Source organism: Coenobita brevimanus, chromosome 23, assembly GCF_032717465.1.
Source record: "Coenobita brevimanus isolate Jiangsu-jjx chromosome 23, ASM3271746v2, whole genome shotgun sequence".
NCBI lineage: Eukaryota > Metazoa > Arthropoda > Malacostraca > Decapoda > Coenobitidae > Coenobita > Coenobita brevimanus.
The window spans coordinates 75,065,626-75,082,835 of record NC_136976.1 but is presented as its reverse complement, the minus strand read 5'-3'; the positions used below and the strand labels follow the sequence as shown (position 1 = coordinate 75,082,835).

Below are 17,210 nucleotides of genomic sequence, written 5' to 3'. Positions count from 1 at the left end.
CTTCCCATCTACTCCATATATTCTTAATGCTTTCCACAATCCTTGTCTATCCACCCTGTCATATGCTTTCTCCAAATCCATGAAAGCTGCATACAACTTCTTTCCCCTCTCTAGAAACTTTTCCACTAAAGATCTAAGAATGAATATCTGATCTACACAACCTCTTCCCTTCCTAAAGCCTCCCTGTTCTTCTCCAACTAATTCCTCTGTTCTTTCTCTAACTCTGTCAGTAAGTATCCTACCATACACTTTTCTTATTATACTAAGAAGACAAATGCCCCTATGATTACCACACACTTCTTTTTCCCCTTTTCCTTTTCCTTTGTATAAGGGAATAATTATATAATTTTTCCCCTTTTCCTTTTCCTTTGTACAAGGGAATAATTATATAATTATATGTGTATATATATATATATCCTGAAGGAACTGATAATTTCATCTCGTAATCTCCCCCCCCCCCATCAGGAATGTAGAGGTCCAGGGCACAGCTACTTAGTCCTGATATTTAAGATGAGGGAGGCCAGCTTTGTTTGCCTTATAGTGGCATTATATGAACAATATATGGTACCCCAGCCACCCCCTGGATTTAAAGCATTACAGGTTCCATCTACCTGGAGCACTTTTACCCATTAACCACCAGGCATCATTTGGTTACAAGTTTAGCACCTGATGAAGTACAGGTGGTGCTCAATATATGACAACGAAGCATTTCAATATACTAAAACTTTTTTCCCACGTTTGGTAATGTAAACTGGAGAAACTATCAGACCTGCTATTTGTGGCAATGTTTCTGTAGCCTAATTTAGTGAAGAAAAAAAAAAAAAAATGTAAACTGGAGAAACTATCAGACCTGCCATTTGTGGCAATGTTTCTGTAGCCTAATTTGGTGGGGGGAAAAAAAAAAAAAAAAGGACAGAAAAATAAAAGGCAACAACAAAGACTTGTTGTAAATGGTTACCTAGAAAAATCTCACTACAATACCACTACCCACTTGACTGAACCAAGTTTCAGCTTTCCTAGCTCGCTTGGCTGCCCGAGAGTCCCCGACCAGGTCCGTGATAAGCGGGTGTGATGCATCTGCTTCATTGCCTTCATCCCCATCCTCTGGCAGCTCCCCAACCGGCTGCCCCTTGAAGCCAAGACCCTCATCCTCAGAGTCTGAATCTGAGTCAGATTCTTTGGCTTGTTGTTCCTCGGACTTCTTCACATAGAATCTGGAATTTAAGTAATCAACATCATTCACATCTCTATTTCTGCCTAAGGAAGTAGACCAGTAGACCAGTAAGGTCTACAATGTGAGAAAAAGTATGACAGTAGAAGAAACTAATCAACAGTCTGCATGATGAAATGGAACACACATTTATTAATTCATGAAACAAGGCCAAGAAATTCTGACTCCACGACATGACCATCTGCACAGATTCAAACATTTTTTAAAATTATTTTTTATTTTTCTTGTAGTTATGGTTTACACTGCCTATCACAAACAGTGAAGTGTATCTATATATTACAATAAAAAATGTACCAAAATGCCTTCCCAGAACTCCATGACTCCATAATTCTACCATGCTAATTACCCACAATCTTATAAAACTCCCATCAGAGTCTGAGCCAAAGTTAGAATCTTCCACTTGTGGACATCAGCCTTTTTCACTTAAAACATACAAACAATGAGAGGAAGTTGAATGTATCATATAGCTTTCCGAGAACCCCAATCTCAACCATGACACTAAAATTCCACTTTATCTTACTCTATCATATTATTTGTTATCACTGTAGCCCCAGGCTCAACTAAGTATGAATCTGAAGGACTGCAAGTGAAAGAAGCCCATTTTCCACAGTTCACCATCCCTTTTCAAGGGACAAGGATGGAGACTCGGGACATTTGTACACTGGTGCCACCAAGTAAAGGCATCCATCAACAAGACCCCAGAATCTTGTCAAGCTCTCAATTTAGCAAACCTCACATTTTATACATCATTCAGTCCTTTACTGGACAGGATTTATTGGCCCGGAGATGGGTTACTCAATCCACAGATTTAAGGCAAGATAAAACTGCACCCAAACTTCAGTTACCAACCTGCCAGATTTATCAAGAATGGTATTATCCCTGTCGTATTGGACATAACTGGGTCCTTCCTCCACCTCCTCCTCACTCTCTGATAACACCACATCTGCACTCTGGTCCACCACTGTGTCCATATTCTGAATCTGTGGAGTATAACAGTTAACCCAGTACCTCCAATCATGTAACTATTTTTAGACATGGCAGCACGTCTAGGAGCTGTCCAGTCAGCCAATCTATACCCATGGACTTAAAAAATAAGGTGATTCACTTTGGGAAAGCCATGTATGGTGCTTCAATGTAGTTCCCTAAGTACAGTGGAACCCCTTAAATCATGCACTTCTAAACGGCGGATTCATAATACGCGGCAACATCATTTAACGGTTTGCAATATCAGTAACTCACGGAAATTACTGTATACATAATTTGCAATTACAGCCTCGAAAGTGAAAGTATTCCGATGCCTCATGTAATACGTGCAACCATTACCTCAAGTCCGCGTGTCTAGCCAGCTGTTAATTACTAAACCAATCATATTCATGCATAGCACATCACAGCACTTCCCTCCCACACCAAGCATGAAGGGCGTGCATGTGAGAGCCCCAGCACCAGGTCAGCTCAGTGCATTGTTTCCTCTCTGCTGACTGCATGTGGTTCCGGTGTAGTGTACGGGAAGATATTTCTTTTTCCCTGTGCTTCCTGCATCTGCCCAGTGTTACCATGGCCAATTGTAACCCTCCTAAGCCTACAACTTCTTCAAGGAAGGGGAAGAAGGAAAAGCCAATGTTGATTTGCGCCAAGAAGTTAAATGCAGTAAGGAGGATCGACGATGAAGAGAAGAACGCCAAAGTTGCCCATCATTAGGGACTTAATGAATCAATGATGCACAACATCTATGGCAACAAGGAAAAAAATTTTGACGTGCGTTTGTGCCTATGAATTGGGACCTATTGCTGGCTGTGTAAGATGCCGTGTGTACTGAGATGGTGCGGTCATGTAGAAAGAAAGGACAACAACAAAGAGTGATGAAAAAGGTATATCTGAGTGAATTTGAAGGTGGGAGGAGGCAAGGTAGGCCAAGGAGAAGATGGAGGGATATGGTGGATGAGTGTGTGAGGAAGAGAGGTATGGAAGTCGGTGAGGCTAGGAGACTGAAATGAGATCGAGACAGCTGGATGAATGTTGTGCGGAGAAGCGCACGATCAGGGATTTGGCACCCCTTATTAATGTGACAGCATTCGGACTGACTCTATCAGATACGTTTCTGTGAAGCTACAGAACGTGGTGAATGTTTTTGACGTATCAGATAACAGAGCTAGGATTCCGGGGGCTTGAGTGGTGAGTGAATGGAAGCGTGGCCCAACAGACTGGGCAAATCTGGGCTGTCTGGACATAGCTACTCAAAATTCACGGCGGAAAGATGTCAATTTTATGCCTAGTTAGTGTTAAATGGTTATATGGCATACCTTTGTTTTACAATGAGAATGCATATTTGAAAAATGATCATATAAGCAAGAAAAACGATTGCATAATATGAAATCAGGCACTGCAGACGCCGTTTTAGTAAAAACCAATTATTAATAGGAAAAGGTCGTAAAGTCTTCTTAGTGACTGTATAAAGTGAATGACTGTGTACCCAGCGACTCTATGAAGAAGGTGCACTGTAACTAAAAATCATCAGACATTTTCCATTAACCCCACCTGAGCCAGTTTGTTGAGATCAAAGAGGCCATCCTGGGTGACCTCAGTGGGTCCAGTGTCCCCAGGGATGACTGACTTCATGCGCATTTTTTCTTCTAGCTTCTTACGTTCTTTCGCCTTTCTCTTCCTTGTGCTTTTGTCCATCAGTTCCTGTTCAGCCTGTTGGAGGAAAAAATATAAATAAATAAACTGCAAGCTAGCTAGATAGATGGACTAAGAGTGTAAAAATAGTGACCTCCTCCATATCTACAGATTTATTAACTTTGGGTCCTGCACACTTTCAGCCAGCACACCTGGAGACCTATTACCAATTTAAAAAATCTAATGTGTTAGGTAGATTATTAACCCATGGAGATGAAGTAAGGACCAGATGGAAAGAATATTTTGAAAGCCTGATGAATGGGGATAGAGAGAACAGAGCAGCTGTAAACATGATTGGTTTTGGGGGTGTGCAGAGAAGGAATGCAGTGCCAAGAGACGTGACACTCGCACAGGTGAAGAGTGCTGTGAAGCGGCTGAAAAATGGGAAAGCAGCTGGGGCTGATGAGGTGTATGGAGAGATGCTTAAATGTAGTGGAGAAAATGGAATGAAGTGCTTGTTGGAGATGAGTAAGAAGGAATGGATGAGTGAAACTGTGCTGGCAGAGTGGAGAAAGACTGTGATTGTACCCCTGTACAAAAATAAAGGTGAACGAAGTGAGTGAAAGAATTATTATAGCATAAGCTTACTGAGTGTGGTAGGGAAGGTATATAGAAGAATTATTATAGAGAAAGTAAGAGAGATATCAGAAGTCCTAGTGAGTGATGAAGAGGGTGGCTTTAGGAGTGGCAGAGGATGTGTGAACCAAATATTTGCAGTGAGACAGATAGTAGAGAAGGCTTGTGAGAAGGACCATAAGGTGTTTATGGCATTCATGGATCTGGAAAAAGCATATGACAAAGTGAACAGAGAAGGATTGTGGAAAGTTCTGTGCATGTACGGTGTAAAGGGTAAGCTGCTAGGTGCCGTCAAGTTTTTATGATGGTAGTGAAGCATGTGTCAGGGTTAATGGGCATCTAAGTGAATGGTTCACGATCAGTGTGGGCGTGCGACAAGGTTGTGTGATGTCCCCATGGCTGTTCAATGTATATATGGATGGGGTGATGAGAGAAGTGAAAACACGAGTAATGGAGAGAGGGATAGCATTGGTAATGAATGATGATGGATGGAATATGTCAAATTTGTTGTATGCTGATGATGCAGTACTGCTTGCAAGTACCGGACAAGAACTTGGTAGGCAAGTGCAGAGTTTTGCTGATGTCTGTGAGCGTCGTTCCTTGAGAGTAAATGTAGAAAAGAGTAAAGTGATGGTTACTGAGAGAGAAGGTGACTCCCAGTGCAATGTAACAGTGAATGGAGAGAGACTGGAATTGGTGAAAGAGTTCAAATACCTGGGTACATGATAGAAAAGAGAGGAAAATGTCCAAAAGAAGTTGAAAGCAGAGTGACACAAGGAAGAAAAGTAGCTGGTGCAATGAAGGCCTTGATAAGAAACAGAGGCTTGAGTGTTGCAGCTGCACGAGGCTTACATGAAGGAGTGTTAGTGCCAACTTTAACATATGGATGTGAGACTATGGTGTGGCTTGAAAATGAAAAGTCAAGAGTAAGAGCAGTGGAGATGGGACTGCTGAGGAATGTATGTGGAGTACAGAGGGTGGATAGGATACGAAATAATGTGATTCGTGAAAGATGCGGAGTGAGGAAGTCGGTGGACACCAGAATTGAAGAGAGTGTACTGAGATGGTATGGTCATGTGGAGAGAATGGATAACAATAGAGTAGTGAAGAAGGTATATCTGAGCGAATTCAAAGGAGGTAGGAGGAAAGGTAGGCCAAGGAGAAGGTGGAGAGATATGGTGGATGAATGTGTGAGGAAGAGAGGTTTGGAAGTCGGTGAGGCTAGGGAACTGACAGGAGATCGAGCTGGCTGGATGAATTATGTGAGAAGAAGTGCATGATCAGGGATTTTTGGCACCCCTTTTTAACTCGGCAGCGTCTGGATTGACTCTGTCAGATATGTGGAGCTACAGAACGTGATGAATGTTTTTGGCATATCCAACAGACACAGGATTCCGGGGGCTAGAATGATGAGTGAATGGAAGCGTCGCCCATTGGATTGGGCAATTTTGGGCTGTCTGGTCATTGCTATTCCTCACCCTGCCCTTGGGTGGGAAAGGAGGTCCGGATGATGATGATGATGATGATGATGTTATTCAACTCTGGCCTGACACCAACCGGCCTACTAATTTCCTCTACGAGTACGACCCCAACTAGAGTGCTGCACAGATATGCTTCCTATGGGCATAACCTACTATGCTGGGGTAAAATAGGCATAAGACAGTGCCATCTGAGGTTGGAATAAAATCATCGTCATCAACATCATCCGGACCTCCTTTCCCACCCAAGGGCAGGGTGAGGAATCAAAATGTTTGAAAAACACTAACACACAGGCAGTTTCAACTGCATGGGACATTTTGCAAAAAGCATGCCATACACTCAGCATGCTTTCTCTATGAACATTACATGCTGATACTACTTTTTTGTTCCCAAATAAAGAACTGTGCAAACGGAGACCGCACAAACGTAGGGGTAGTAGTCGATAGATAGACGGATGATTGGGTGGATAGACAGATGAATGGATACATACTGTAGACAGTTATACTGATAGAGGATGAAAAGAAGAAAAGAAAGTAGGTCCAAAGGTAGATATAGTACACAGACAGGTAAATATAAAACATATGTAGATATATGCTGCAGATATCTCTAATCCCTCTTCCCTAATTCAGTTAATACAGCACACAATTACTCTGGGTATTATTTTTCTTTATAAATGAACTTAACATACATCTACCAGAGTCAATGCATCAACTATTATGTTAAAAAATGAGTGCTAAACCAGTCATGCATGCCTCAATACAATTCATACAACTAATTTAATCCCCCGTCAATTTTAGACAGGCAAATATAAAACACATATGTAGATATACAGTATACTGCAGACATCTCAAATCCCTCTCCCCTAATTCAGTTAATAGAGCACACAATTACTCCGGGTGTTATTTTCTAAAAATGAACTTAACTGACTCGTACATCTACCAGAGTCAATGCATCAACTATTATGTCAAAAAATTTGTGCCAAACTCCTGTCAAGCACTCCTCTAAACAATTCATCCAACCAATTTAATCCCCTGTCAATTTGCTATCTTATCCACACACCTTCAATTCCAGGATTTGCTTCTGCAGTTTATCCAGTTCCTCCTCCTCCTGCTCATCCTCTGGCTTCTCCTCCTGCTCTCCTGTCCCTGCTGCCTCCTGTCTGCTCTTCTCCTCATCCTGCTTTTTCTTGTGGTCCTCCTGTATGGTGCATTGATGCATTCACATAAAAACATACCAGTAATCTATGTCTTGAGAAGTTCTAAAAAATAAAAGTCAATAACCATCATTCTAACTTCATTTTCCCACAGGAAGACGGGGTGTGGCAGGATCCAGCCAGAAATGAAAAACATGGCAAAGAATTTATCAACAACATGCCCAACAATAAACGAGTTCTAAATATCAACATACAACAACACATTATTCAATGTCTGTTCCATATTACCCTCTTACCCCTTTTGAGGTGCAGGGGCCTGTGGCTTGTTGCTGTAGCTCAGTATATTTAAGGACTGATAACCAGCTTACTTCCTTTGGGAGCATTCAAAGAACAAAACGCCTCCTGCTAACTATGTAAGGTCATCACTCTGACTGAGGTGTTCTAACCACTCAACCAGAATATGTCACATGTCCTTATACTGTAATCAATAGGCTTAGACACAGAGCCTAGAGGCATGCTTATGAGAGCTTCTGATTGGATGATACAACTGTTTGACACTGATCCAACCATTAGCCAAATGAATAGCAAGTTTGACAGTTGTACAAATAATGTGAAATGGATATCACCCAAATTCAAGGAGTCATTCTAACCTCACCTGTAGTTTCTTCCTCCACGTGATGAGAAGGCGCAGGTCCTTCCTTCCCAGCACCTTGATGTCCTTACAGTTCTCAATGATTTCAGGTGTGGTCAGCAGATGGTTCTTTATCATATCATCATCAAACTCAAGCTGGCACGATAACATAACATCAGCAGCAGCAACAGCAAAATAAAATAAAAAAACTACTCCTGTATTTTAAAGCACAGGAAGAAAGGTATGGGATGAGGTGGTGTGTGCTGAACTCATATATAGAAGCATTTAATGAGAAGCTGATGCTACATTTCCTTCTGCAGCTAACCTCTGTTTAGGCAACTCAAAATGAAATGGATCTTGAGTTTGCTCTCTTTTATTTTTTTTCTTTCTTGGAGGGAACAATAACTGTGGACTTCTAGATTTTGGTTCTTTCTTCCTTGCATTATATATATATATATATATATATATATATATATATATATATAAATCATGCATACTATCACATGAACCTCTCTGACCCATGTTATGTTAACTGGAGAACATAAAAGCAAAAATGATGACAGTGATAATACAAAGAGGTGAGCAGGAAAAGGAAAACATATGATTAAGAATGTAAGGGAAGCATCAATACTGTATTGTTATTATTAATCAAAATTTCATGACTTCCAAGATGTACATGAGCCTGGTTATAAAGAGAAATGGTAAAAAAGGGACTGACAATGAAAATTTACTGAACTGTACTGTACTGGATAACTGTATACATAACATATGATGAAATATATGACACCAGCTCAGTTACTGAATGTTTTACACAACAACTAACCATATATCTCAACCTTTCAGTAAACTCATATATACATTTACACAAGTTTTACTATCAAGAGAGAGAGAGAGAGAGAAAAAAAAAAATAACTGTACCTCTGATGCTCCTTGCAAGACTTCAATATAATTTGAAGACTTGATGAACTTCGATACAGGAACTTTGTTGTACAGTGTGGTTGCTCCTTCACTGTACCCCTCAGCTTTTGTTTTCTTCTGTAAAAATATTATCAGTACAGTATTACCATCATCACCACTCGAGTTGCCAAATAACAGATTCATTGAGGTTACTTAACATATTCACAAATGGTGCCACAGTGTGTATATGTATGTATGTATGTAGGGGAATGATTATATATATATATGGTATATATATAAATACAGTATATATATATATATATATATATATATATATATATAGACACCCTCTGTGGTACAGTAGTAAAGTGTGCGTTTTCGTACACTGAAGAACGAGGGTTCGTGCCCCACCAGCGTAATAAACCTTGGGAGCGTTCTTCTGGCCATGTACTGCATTGGCAGGGGTGCTGTGGCTGAACCAGTGTTGCATGCTATAAAGTATGCTTGCACCCAGCCAGTTTGAAAGGGCCGTTTACACTTGGTTCACAGACTACACACACATCCAAAGCCACTCCAACACAACAATTACACTTACAAGCACTTCTCACCCTACATACAATCTCTACTAGACAGCCTAAGCCACTTGGTAGAGATACAATGGCTGTATCGTCCTCACTTCAGTAGGGATAGGCCGGTCCTGCAGTGGACACTCAAACGGCTGATGAGATGAGATGATATATATATATATAAAAGGACTCTCCCTATGTGCTAAGGGGTCTTTGTATGAAGCATGTGTTAGGAGTGTTACTATGGTGTGGCATGAAAATGAAAAGTCAAGAGTAAGAGCAATGGAGATGGGACTGCTGAGGAATAAATGTGGAGTGCAGAGAGTGGATAAGATACGAAATAATGTGATCTGTGAAAGATGTGGAATGAGGAAGTCTGTGGACACAAGAATCGAAGAGAGTGTACTGAGATGGTATGGTCAGGTGGAGATAAGGGACAACAATAAAGTGATGAAAAAGGTAAAAAGTATATCTGAGTGAATTTGAAGGAGGAAGGAGGCAAGGTAGGCTAAGAAGAAGGTGGAGGGATATGGTAGATGAGTGTGTGAGGAAGAGAGGTTTGGAAGTCGGTGAGGCTAGGGGCCTGACAAGAGATCGAGCTGGCTGGATGAATATTGTGAGAAGAAGCGCATGATCAGGGATTTGGCACCCCTTTTTAATAGGACAGCGTCCAAATTGAATATCTGAATATCGTCAAATATAAGTCTGGAAAGAATCAGACTTAGTAAACTGTAGCTACCCAAAAATGAATGTTCACCCCACCAATGACTAAAACACATCACTCAAAGTCTAAAAACCGTTTATAAATCAACTTAAACACACAATTTTAGTCTAAATTATCATCAAAATCAGTTTTTAAAAATCAAAACCCATCGTTAAACCAGGGTTTGGCCATCGTCAAAAAGGGTATGGTTGTATTTCTACCCCCATCAGTAAGCCAGGATATTGCATCTAGGGGTATCGTATATCGAGGTATATCTGTACAGCCTTAATAAACCCCTTCAATATGACAAACTTCTCCTTAGCTGAATGAAATTTTCTGAAGGCAGTAAGAATAAACTAAGAATGACGTCACTGTATTCAAGTGGTTAAGTGTAATGGAGGTGGACTGTGGCCCTGACAAAAAAGATAATATACAGTCATCCATCACTGAGTGTTCGGGAACAAAATTTTTGCAAAAAGCAAACTTTCATAAATAATGAAAACCTGTATAAAATGGCCCTTGCAGCCATAATTAAACAGCAAACTTCCAAAAATTATGAAATCCCCTCTAAAGGACCCCAACAGCCATAATATAACTATGTACTTGCCTAAAAACCCTTTGTCCTGAGGACAAATAGAAGGCCAGGGAAATGGGAAACACTTGTTCATTCACCATTAAGCCCCAGAAACCTGATTCCACCTTTCCCCCTACCCCCACTGACCTCTGGTTTTAAGAGGTTCAGTTTATTGCTGGGTTCGAGGTTCAGCTCCTGGAATACATGCTTGGCTGAGAAGAACTGCGGGTCGATTTTGGCCGGGTCAAGGTAGCCCTGGCATACCACGAAGATCTCAGCAGACTCATAACGAGAAGCCTGAGGTTTTGTGGCTTCAACCTGTTGGCAGAAGTTGAGTCTAGTTAGGCTATAGTGAATCAGATCAAGTTGGGAATCTCAAGTCTACATCAACATTGTGTTCCTTACTTGAGGCTGTCAAGCAATAACAATGTTTTCTTTGTTTGCTGTTGTTAAATTAGGTTAGAGAGTATTAGATCAAGTTAAGTTCCTTTAGTTTGCTATACATCAACACCACATCCTTTACCTGCACTTTGTTTAAAGCTCGACCTCAAAATCAATGATATAACATCAGGCCACTACTGGAAAAAAAAACTACTACAACAAACAAAAGTGAAGCAAAGCAAAGAGGAATGTAAAAATATAAACAAGAGGGCTGATATTTCTGAACAGGCTATCTTGAAGATAAGGTATTTAAAACCTAGTTGCTCGTTGTTGTGGCCCTTGACTCATCTGACTGAACCCAGTGGACTGTAGGCTGAAGCTGCTTTTCTCTTGCAGTCCACAATCCTCTTTTTGGGGTACAGGAAGAAAGCTGAGGGATACTTGTATAACTAGATGGTGGAGCCACCTGCTTATATCTGTGGCATTGCAAGAAGGCATCCCTATCCAGCACCTAAAACCTTACATGCAAAAGTAATATTCGACGAGATGGCTAACCTTCTTGAAGAGCTTTCTGAAGATATACTCAAGGTTGAAGTAGTCCTTGGACCTGAAGATCTTAGTGATGAACCATCCCCCTTTCTGCAGCAACTCACAGGCCAGCTTGAAGGCGTGGAGCACCAGCAGGTTCTGCTGGTAAGCATCATGCAGCCAATTCTGACCTGCAGGGGTATAATGAAGGAATGAAGAACACTTTTACAGTGAGCTCTCATTTGAAGTAACCATTTTTATGAATGCATATCATCTCCTTGCAACAAGGAAATACTCTTACGACTGATTTAAGAAACAGGCCAAGAATGATTTTACTGAGTCTCAATAGGGCTACATTGAAGTAAAATATTTAGACCTAACTAAAGATGATCTAAGGGATGTGTGAGGATATCTACATCCATGGACAAATGGATTTACCGTTGTTCTACCACTTCTCCCTTTTGAGTAATGCACTTTCAGATACAAATTATTTTTACATCTATTAAAAACTTATTACTGTATTAAAATGGCATTTACAAAATACTGAACAAACTATTTGTTAATACTCAGACCATGATATGAAAATACTTGGCCTTGGGTATGAGTGAATTCTGACTCAAATCAACACTCAGAATCAATTAACCTTGTCAGTAAGGAAACAATTACAAGTATAAACAAAGATTGGCTAATGACAGACACTAACCAACATGAGGTGCTCCATCATGTAGTACCACATCAGCCTTCCAAGTCTTCAGCGTTGCCTTGATGTCCTGCCGGGCCTTCTCCGTGGTAATGTCCCCCTGGATGGAGATGGCCCCCTGCATGGGCTTGATGGGGAACAGATCAATGCCCACAATGATGGAGGACAGGGGCATGTACTTCTTGGCCACCTGCATCCATGACCCGGGCGCAGCACATAGGTCCACACACACACGGGAACGTTGGAGGAACTCATACTTGGAGTTCAGCTGTACCAACTTGTAAGCTGATCGGGCACGGAATCCTGTAACATACATCAACATCATCATCAACCTGACCTCTCTCTCTCTCTCTCTCTCTCTCTCTAACATATATATATATATATATATATATATATATATATATATATATGTATAGCCTATATATATATCATCTCATCAGCTGTTTGAGTGTCCACGGCAGGACCGGCCTATCCCAACCGAAGCGGGGACGATACAGCCAATGTATCTCTACCAAGTGGCTTAGGCTGTCTGGCAGAGACTGTATGTAGGGTGAGTTGTGTTTGTAAATGTAATTGTAGTGTTGGAGTGGCTTTGGATGTGTGTGTAGTCTGTGAACCAATTGTAATCGGCCCGCGCGAGCCGACTGGGTGCAAGCATACTTTATAGTATGCGACACTGGTTCAACCACAGCATCCCTGATGTACACCAATGCAGTACATGGCCAGAAGAACGCTCCCAAAGTTTATTAACCTGGCGGAGCGCGAACCCTCGCTCTTCAGTGTACGAAAACGCACACTTTACCACTGTACCACAGAGGATCCTATATCTATCTATCTATTGCCAGACACCTCAATCCTGTTTGGGGTGGCCACAAACAAATCGCCTCCACGTCGCCCTGTCCCCTGCCATTTCACTGCCCTGCTCCCAACTCACATCCCCCTCTCTCATATACCTCTCCACCCCATCCCTCCATCTCATCCTTAGCCTCCCCCTCCCTCTTCCCCCCTCCACCTCACTCACATACACTCTCTTCGTCAGTCTTTCACCCTCCATCCTCTCCACATGGCCAAACCACCTCAGTGTGTTCCTCATAACGCTTCCTATCACATCCACATCCACACCCCACAACGCTCCTTTATATTCTCATTCGTCAGCCTGTCTCTCCATGTGACTCCACAGGCTCCTCTTAAATAACTCATTTCCACTGCTCTCACTCTTGCTTTGTGTCCTTCCAACAATGTCCAAGCTTCACTTCCATACATTAGAGTTGGTATCACAATACTGTCATGTAGTAACTTTTTCACTTCCATGCTCACTTCCCTGTTTCTTATCACTGCTTTCAAAGAACCAGCAACCTTTCTTCCCTGTTGTACCCTTTCAAGCACTTCACCCTCCAAACCTCCATCCTTACTCATCACACTACCCAAGTACTTAAACGTACTCACATTTTCCAATTCCTCACCAGCAAACCATTATCTCCTAAGCTAAACTAAGCCATAAAATTATATTTTTCCGTGCCAAGAACAATGGGGGACCTGTGGGAAAGCCGGATTTTGGGTGGGGAAAACACGCAAAAACGAGTGATTTCCGACTGAAACTGTTACCAAATTCAAACCGAAAACACAAAACTCCTTTGGAAAAATGAAATTTTAAGCTTAGGGAGTCTGTGTTTGCTAACTAGGGGGCTTTGCCCCCCAGACCCCCCCTGACAATAACCAAACCTCATCTAACCTAACCTAACCGGGTGTAAATACGAAATAATCCCTTTACTCACCAGTTTACAGCTCCTGAAGTACTTACGGTAATTTTGCAGTCTTCACAGGTCGTGGCTGGAGATGAACTGACTTTCAAATCCTGCGGGACCCTAGCGTATCTGAAATTCACATTTGTGCGCCGGTTTTATCAGTTTGAACTTCACGCATGAGCAGATAGCGCGTGACGTAACAGTAGACACATGCTTTAGCCCCACCCATAAGTCATGTGAGCCGTGACGTGATGGTAGACACACGCGAGACAGGACCACAATGCCTTAGGCACACGCCGCGATGGGTGTCACATATCGCCAGACTATGTAGAGAGTAATTTTTCGGAAAATTTTCAAAAATCTTTTTTCGCGTTAATATTCATTTGCGGAAGTTGTTTCTAGGGTTCAAAATGTTCGCAATGGTGAGATTTAGATATCAGTAAGAGTAAATTTGAGATTTCAAATCCCTGTGCACCTGTAAAATAATACCAAAGAAACAACATATGCCAAGAATTACATTGGTACTGGTAATTATAACAGATAAAGTTAGCAAATACACACAATGAGAATTGCGGTGACGTATAAATCAGCCATTATCTGTTAAGTACAGAGCGAGGGCAAGCAAATTGATAATAAGAGATGTATCGTATATAGTCATAAAAAAATAAATAAATAATATAATAATAATAATGATAATAATGAAAATATATAATAAAAAATAAACAAACATAAGAAAGTGGGAGCCATTATAAAGGCTTATCCCACATCTACTACTGAACTGGACTGGGCACGAACACACAAAGGTGAAAACTGTGGGTCACAACACAAACTGGTATTATGGATTACCTGGCAGAGCTTTCACTCTAACCTGAAAATGATCCCTAACTCCTTTTACCTCTCCTGATGGCCAAAAGTAGTAAGATTGAAGGATCATTTCAACAACCACCAAGTAGACTTTTTTAACTTACCTGACCAGTCTATGGCTCATTGAATTTCAGGCAAACATGACTTTGTATTCAAGTTGTGTGAGTGCCCTAGTGCCGTCAGATGAAAACAGCCCAACTATAATGATATACACTGGCACATAAATTACCAACCAGGGAAAAATCTGTTGGGTAAAACTCCAGTCGTTACCCAACCAATGTTTCCAAGTACAAAGACCCTTTACCATGAAATTAATACAGATTCACACATTACTAACCGGCTACTTTAGCTTTGTGGTAATAGGAATCCTTGCGCTGCTTTCCTTTTTTAGTTTTTTTCGACATTTTGCCCAGTCACATGTGGTACACTCTCTTCGATTTGTTATGATGATGTCCCTTTAAATTCGGCTTTCATTATCGAGAGCATAATTGGCCGATTCAATTTAATTTGTCCCAGTTAGATATACATTTTCCTTACTATTCTTTTATTGATTGCCAAATACATAGATATAAGACTAATAAAACTGTCTGGTTTTATCCTCATACTTGACTAAAATACATAACCCGTATTTATCAGCTCAAGTAGCGATACAAAGCGAGAGAGATCACAAGAAGAAGATTTCGGGATATGCCTTTGATTCGGCTCCCTTTTTTTTCACATTTGCTGATTTTATGTTGGCTGTGACTACAGTTATTGGTTTTCTTTTATCCATAATTATTTACTTATTCTTTTTCTAACCGTTATTTTTTTCCGCGTCTTGATTTTTGAATGCGAGCAGCGAGATTTACGACAGTGAGAGTGAGACCTGCGAGTTTGGGTGTAAAAATGCGTATTTATTACATATGTGGCCGTAACCGCTGCAAAATAGTAGAAAGTGTTCGAGGGTTTCATTTTCACTTTTCACACAGTGGGCAGGTTGATTCTTGTCCTTCAAGTCCCTTTCTCCAGTTTCGATGAAAGGTGTTGGTCCTTGTCACTTCTATTTGACTTTTCATTTTACTGTATGTGTTTAGCGTTGATTTGGTGCAGATGTCCTGCCACCAACATTCTGAGTCTCGTAGTTTTATTTTGCCCTTGTTTTCTTGTTGTAAGTTTTTTATGGTTAGGTTAACTTCTTGTAGGTATGTCTTTAGCTGCTTTATCCATCTTGTTGAGTTATTCTTGTACTGTGATTAAATAATGTTTCTTATTAGGTTATTTCCGTTTTCTGAGGGGGCATGTTTGGTATAGAGTAGCTGTGTGGTGATGTCCCTGAACTTGCATGTTGAAGAACCAATTTCTCCCATCATTGCAGAGACAGCAGTGTACTTAGGCACCTTTATTCCACAGTATAGTTGGTTTTCAATTGTTTGGAGTGTTTTCATTTTCTCTATGTTGAATGTGATGGCTTGTATTGAGTGCAGGATTGATGGCAAATGCTAAGCACTTCCAGTAGGTTTTGAATATCAGCCATCTGTTGCAGCTTTTTGAGGTGACTGAGTAGACTGTGTTGGCAAATTTTCTGGCTTTATTTAGGCATAGTATTTTGTTTGCAAAGCAGTTTTTGTTGTTGATGGTAATTCCAAGATATTTGATGCTGTTTACTGTGTTAATGCCCTCTGTTTCAGATGCTGGGAACTTCATACTTCGGCTTTAAACTTAATCTATCTGTCTATCTGTTACCAGATGCTTCAATCCTATAAGGGGTGGCCACAAACAAATTGCTTCCAAGTTGTCCTGTCTAATGCTGCTTCACTGCCTTGCTTCCAGCTCACACCACCATCTCTCATATACCGGTACCTTTCCACTCTATCCCTCCATTTCATCCTCGGTCTCCACCTCCCTCCACTTCACTTGCATACACTATCCTCATTAGTCTCTCACTCTCCATGCTCTCTGCATGGCCAAACCACCTCAGTGTCATACTCCTAATGCTTTCCATCACATTCACATCCACACCACAGCATTCCCTCACTTCCTCATTTATCAGTCTGTCTCTCCATATAACTCCACATGCTCCTCTCATGTACCGTAACTCATTTCCACAGCACTCACTGTTGACTTGTGTTCTTCCAACAAGTTCCAAGCTTCACTTCCATACATTAGAGTTGGTATCACAGTACTGTCATGGAATGACACTTTCTTCCATGCTCGCTTCCCTGTTCCTTACTACTGCTTTCAAAGAACCAGCAACCTTTCTTCCCTGTTGTACCCTTTTAAGCACTTCACCCTCAATATATCCATCCTTACTCATCACACTTCCCAAATGCATAAATACACTCACATTTTCCATTTCCTCCTCATCCAGCTTTACTGTACGTTCAGTGACTTCACTTCTCTCAAAGACCATAACTTCACTCTTCCCTACATTCACCTTTAGATTCCGTTACTTACACACTCCCAAACTCATTCATCAAGCTCTGCAGTTCCCTTTTGTCTTCACTTAACAATACAGTATCATCTGCAA

At 41.0% G+C, this 17,210-nt stretch overlaps 1 protein-coding gene across 1 annotated transcript in view; it reads right to left on the bottom strand.

The window, feature by feature from the left end:
• The window catches only part of LOC145392913 (pre-rRNA 2'-O-ribose RNA methyltransferase FTSJ3), a 30,213-nt gene extending 15,076 nt beyond the window's left edge, over window positions 1-15,137 (bottom strand). Inside the window, exons 1-10 of the mRNA XM_080267199.1 lie at window positions 15,042-15,137; window positions 12,099-12,398; window positions 11,423-11,586; window positions 10,634-10,804; window positions 8,665-8,781; window positions 7,771-7,902; window positions 7,022-7,159; window positions 3,767-3,925; window positions 2,081-2,211; window positions 992-1,214 (exon numbers count right to left, since the gene is read on the bottom strand). Of these exons, the coding sequence (XP_080123325.1) occupies window positions 992-1,214; window positions 2,081-2,211; window positions 3,767-3,925; window positions 7,022-7,159; window positions 7,771-7,902; window positions 8,665-8,781; window positions 10,634-10,804; window positions 11,423-11,586; window positions 12,099-12,398; window positions 15,042-15,108 (1,602 nt within the window). The 5' untranslated portion in view covers window positions 15,109-15,137. The remainder of the gene's footprint in view (window positions 1-991; window positions 1,215-2,080; window positions 2,212-3,766; window positions 3,926-7,021; window positions 7,160-7,770; window positions 7,903-8,664; window positions 8,782-10,633; window positions 10,805-11,422; window positions 11,587-12,098; window positions 12,399-15,041) is intronic.
• Window positions 15,138-17,210: the final 2,073 nt, after the last annotated feature.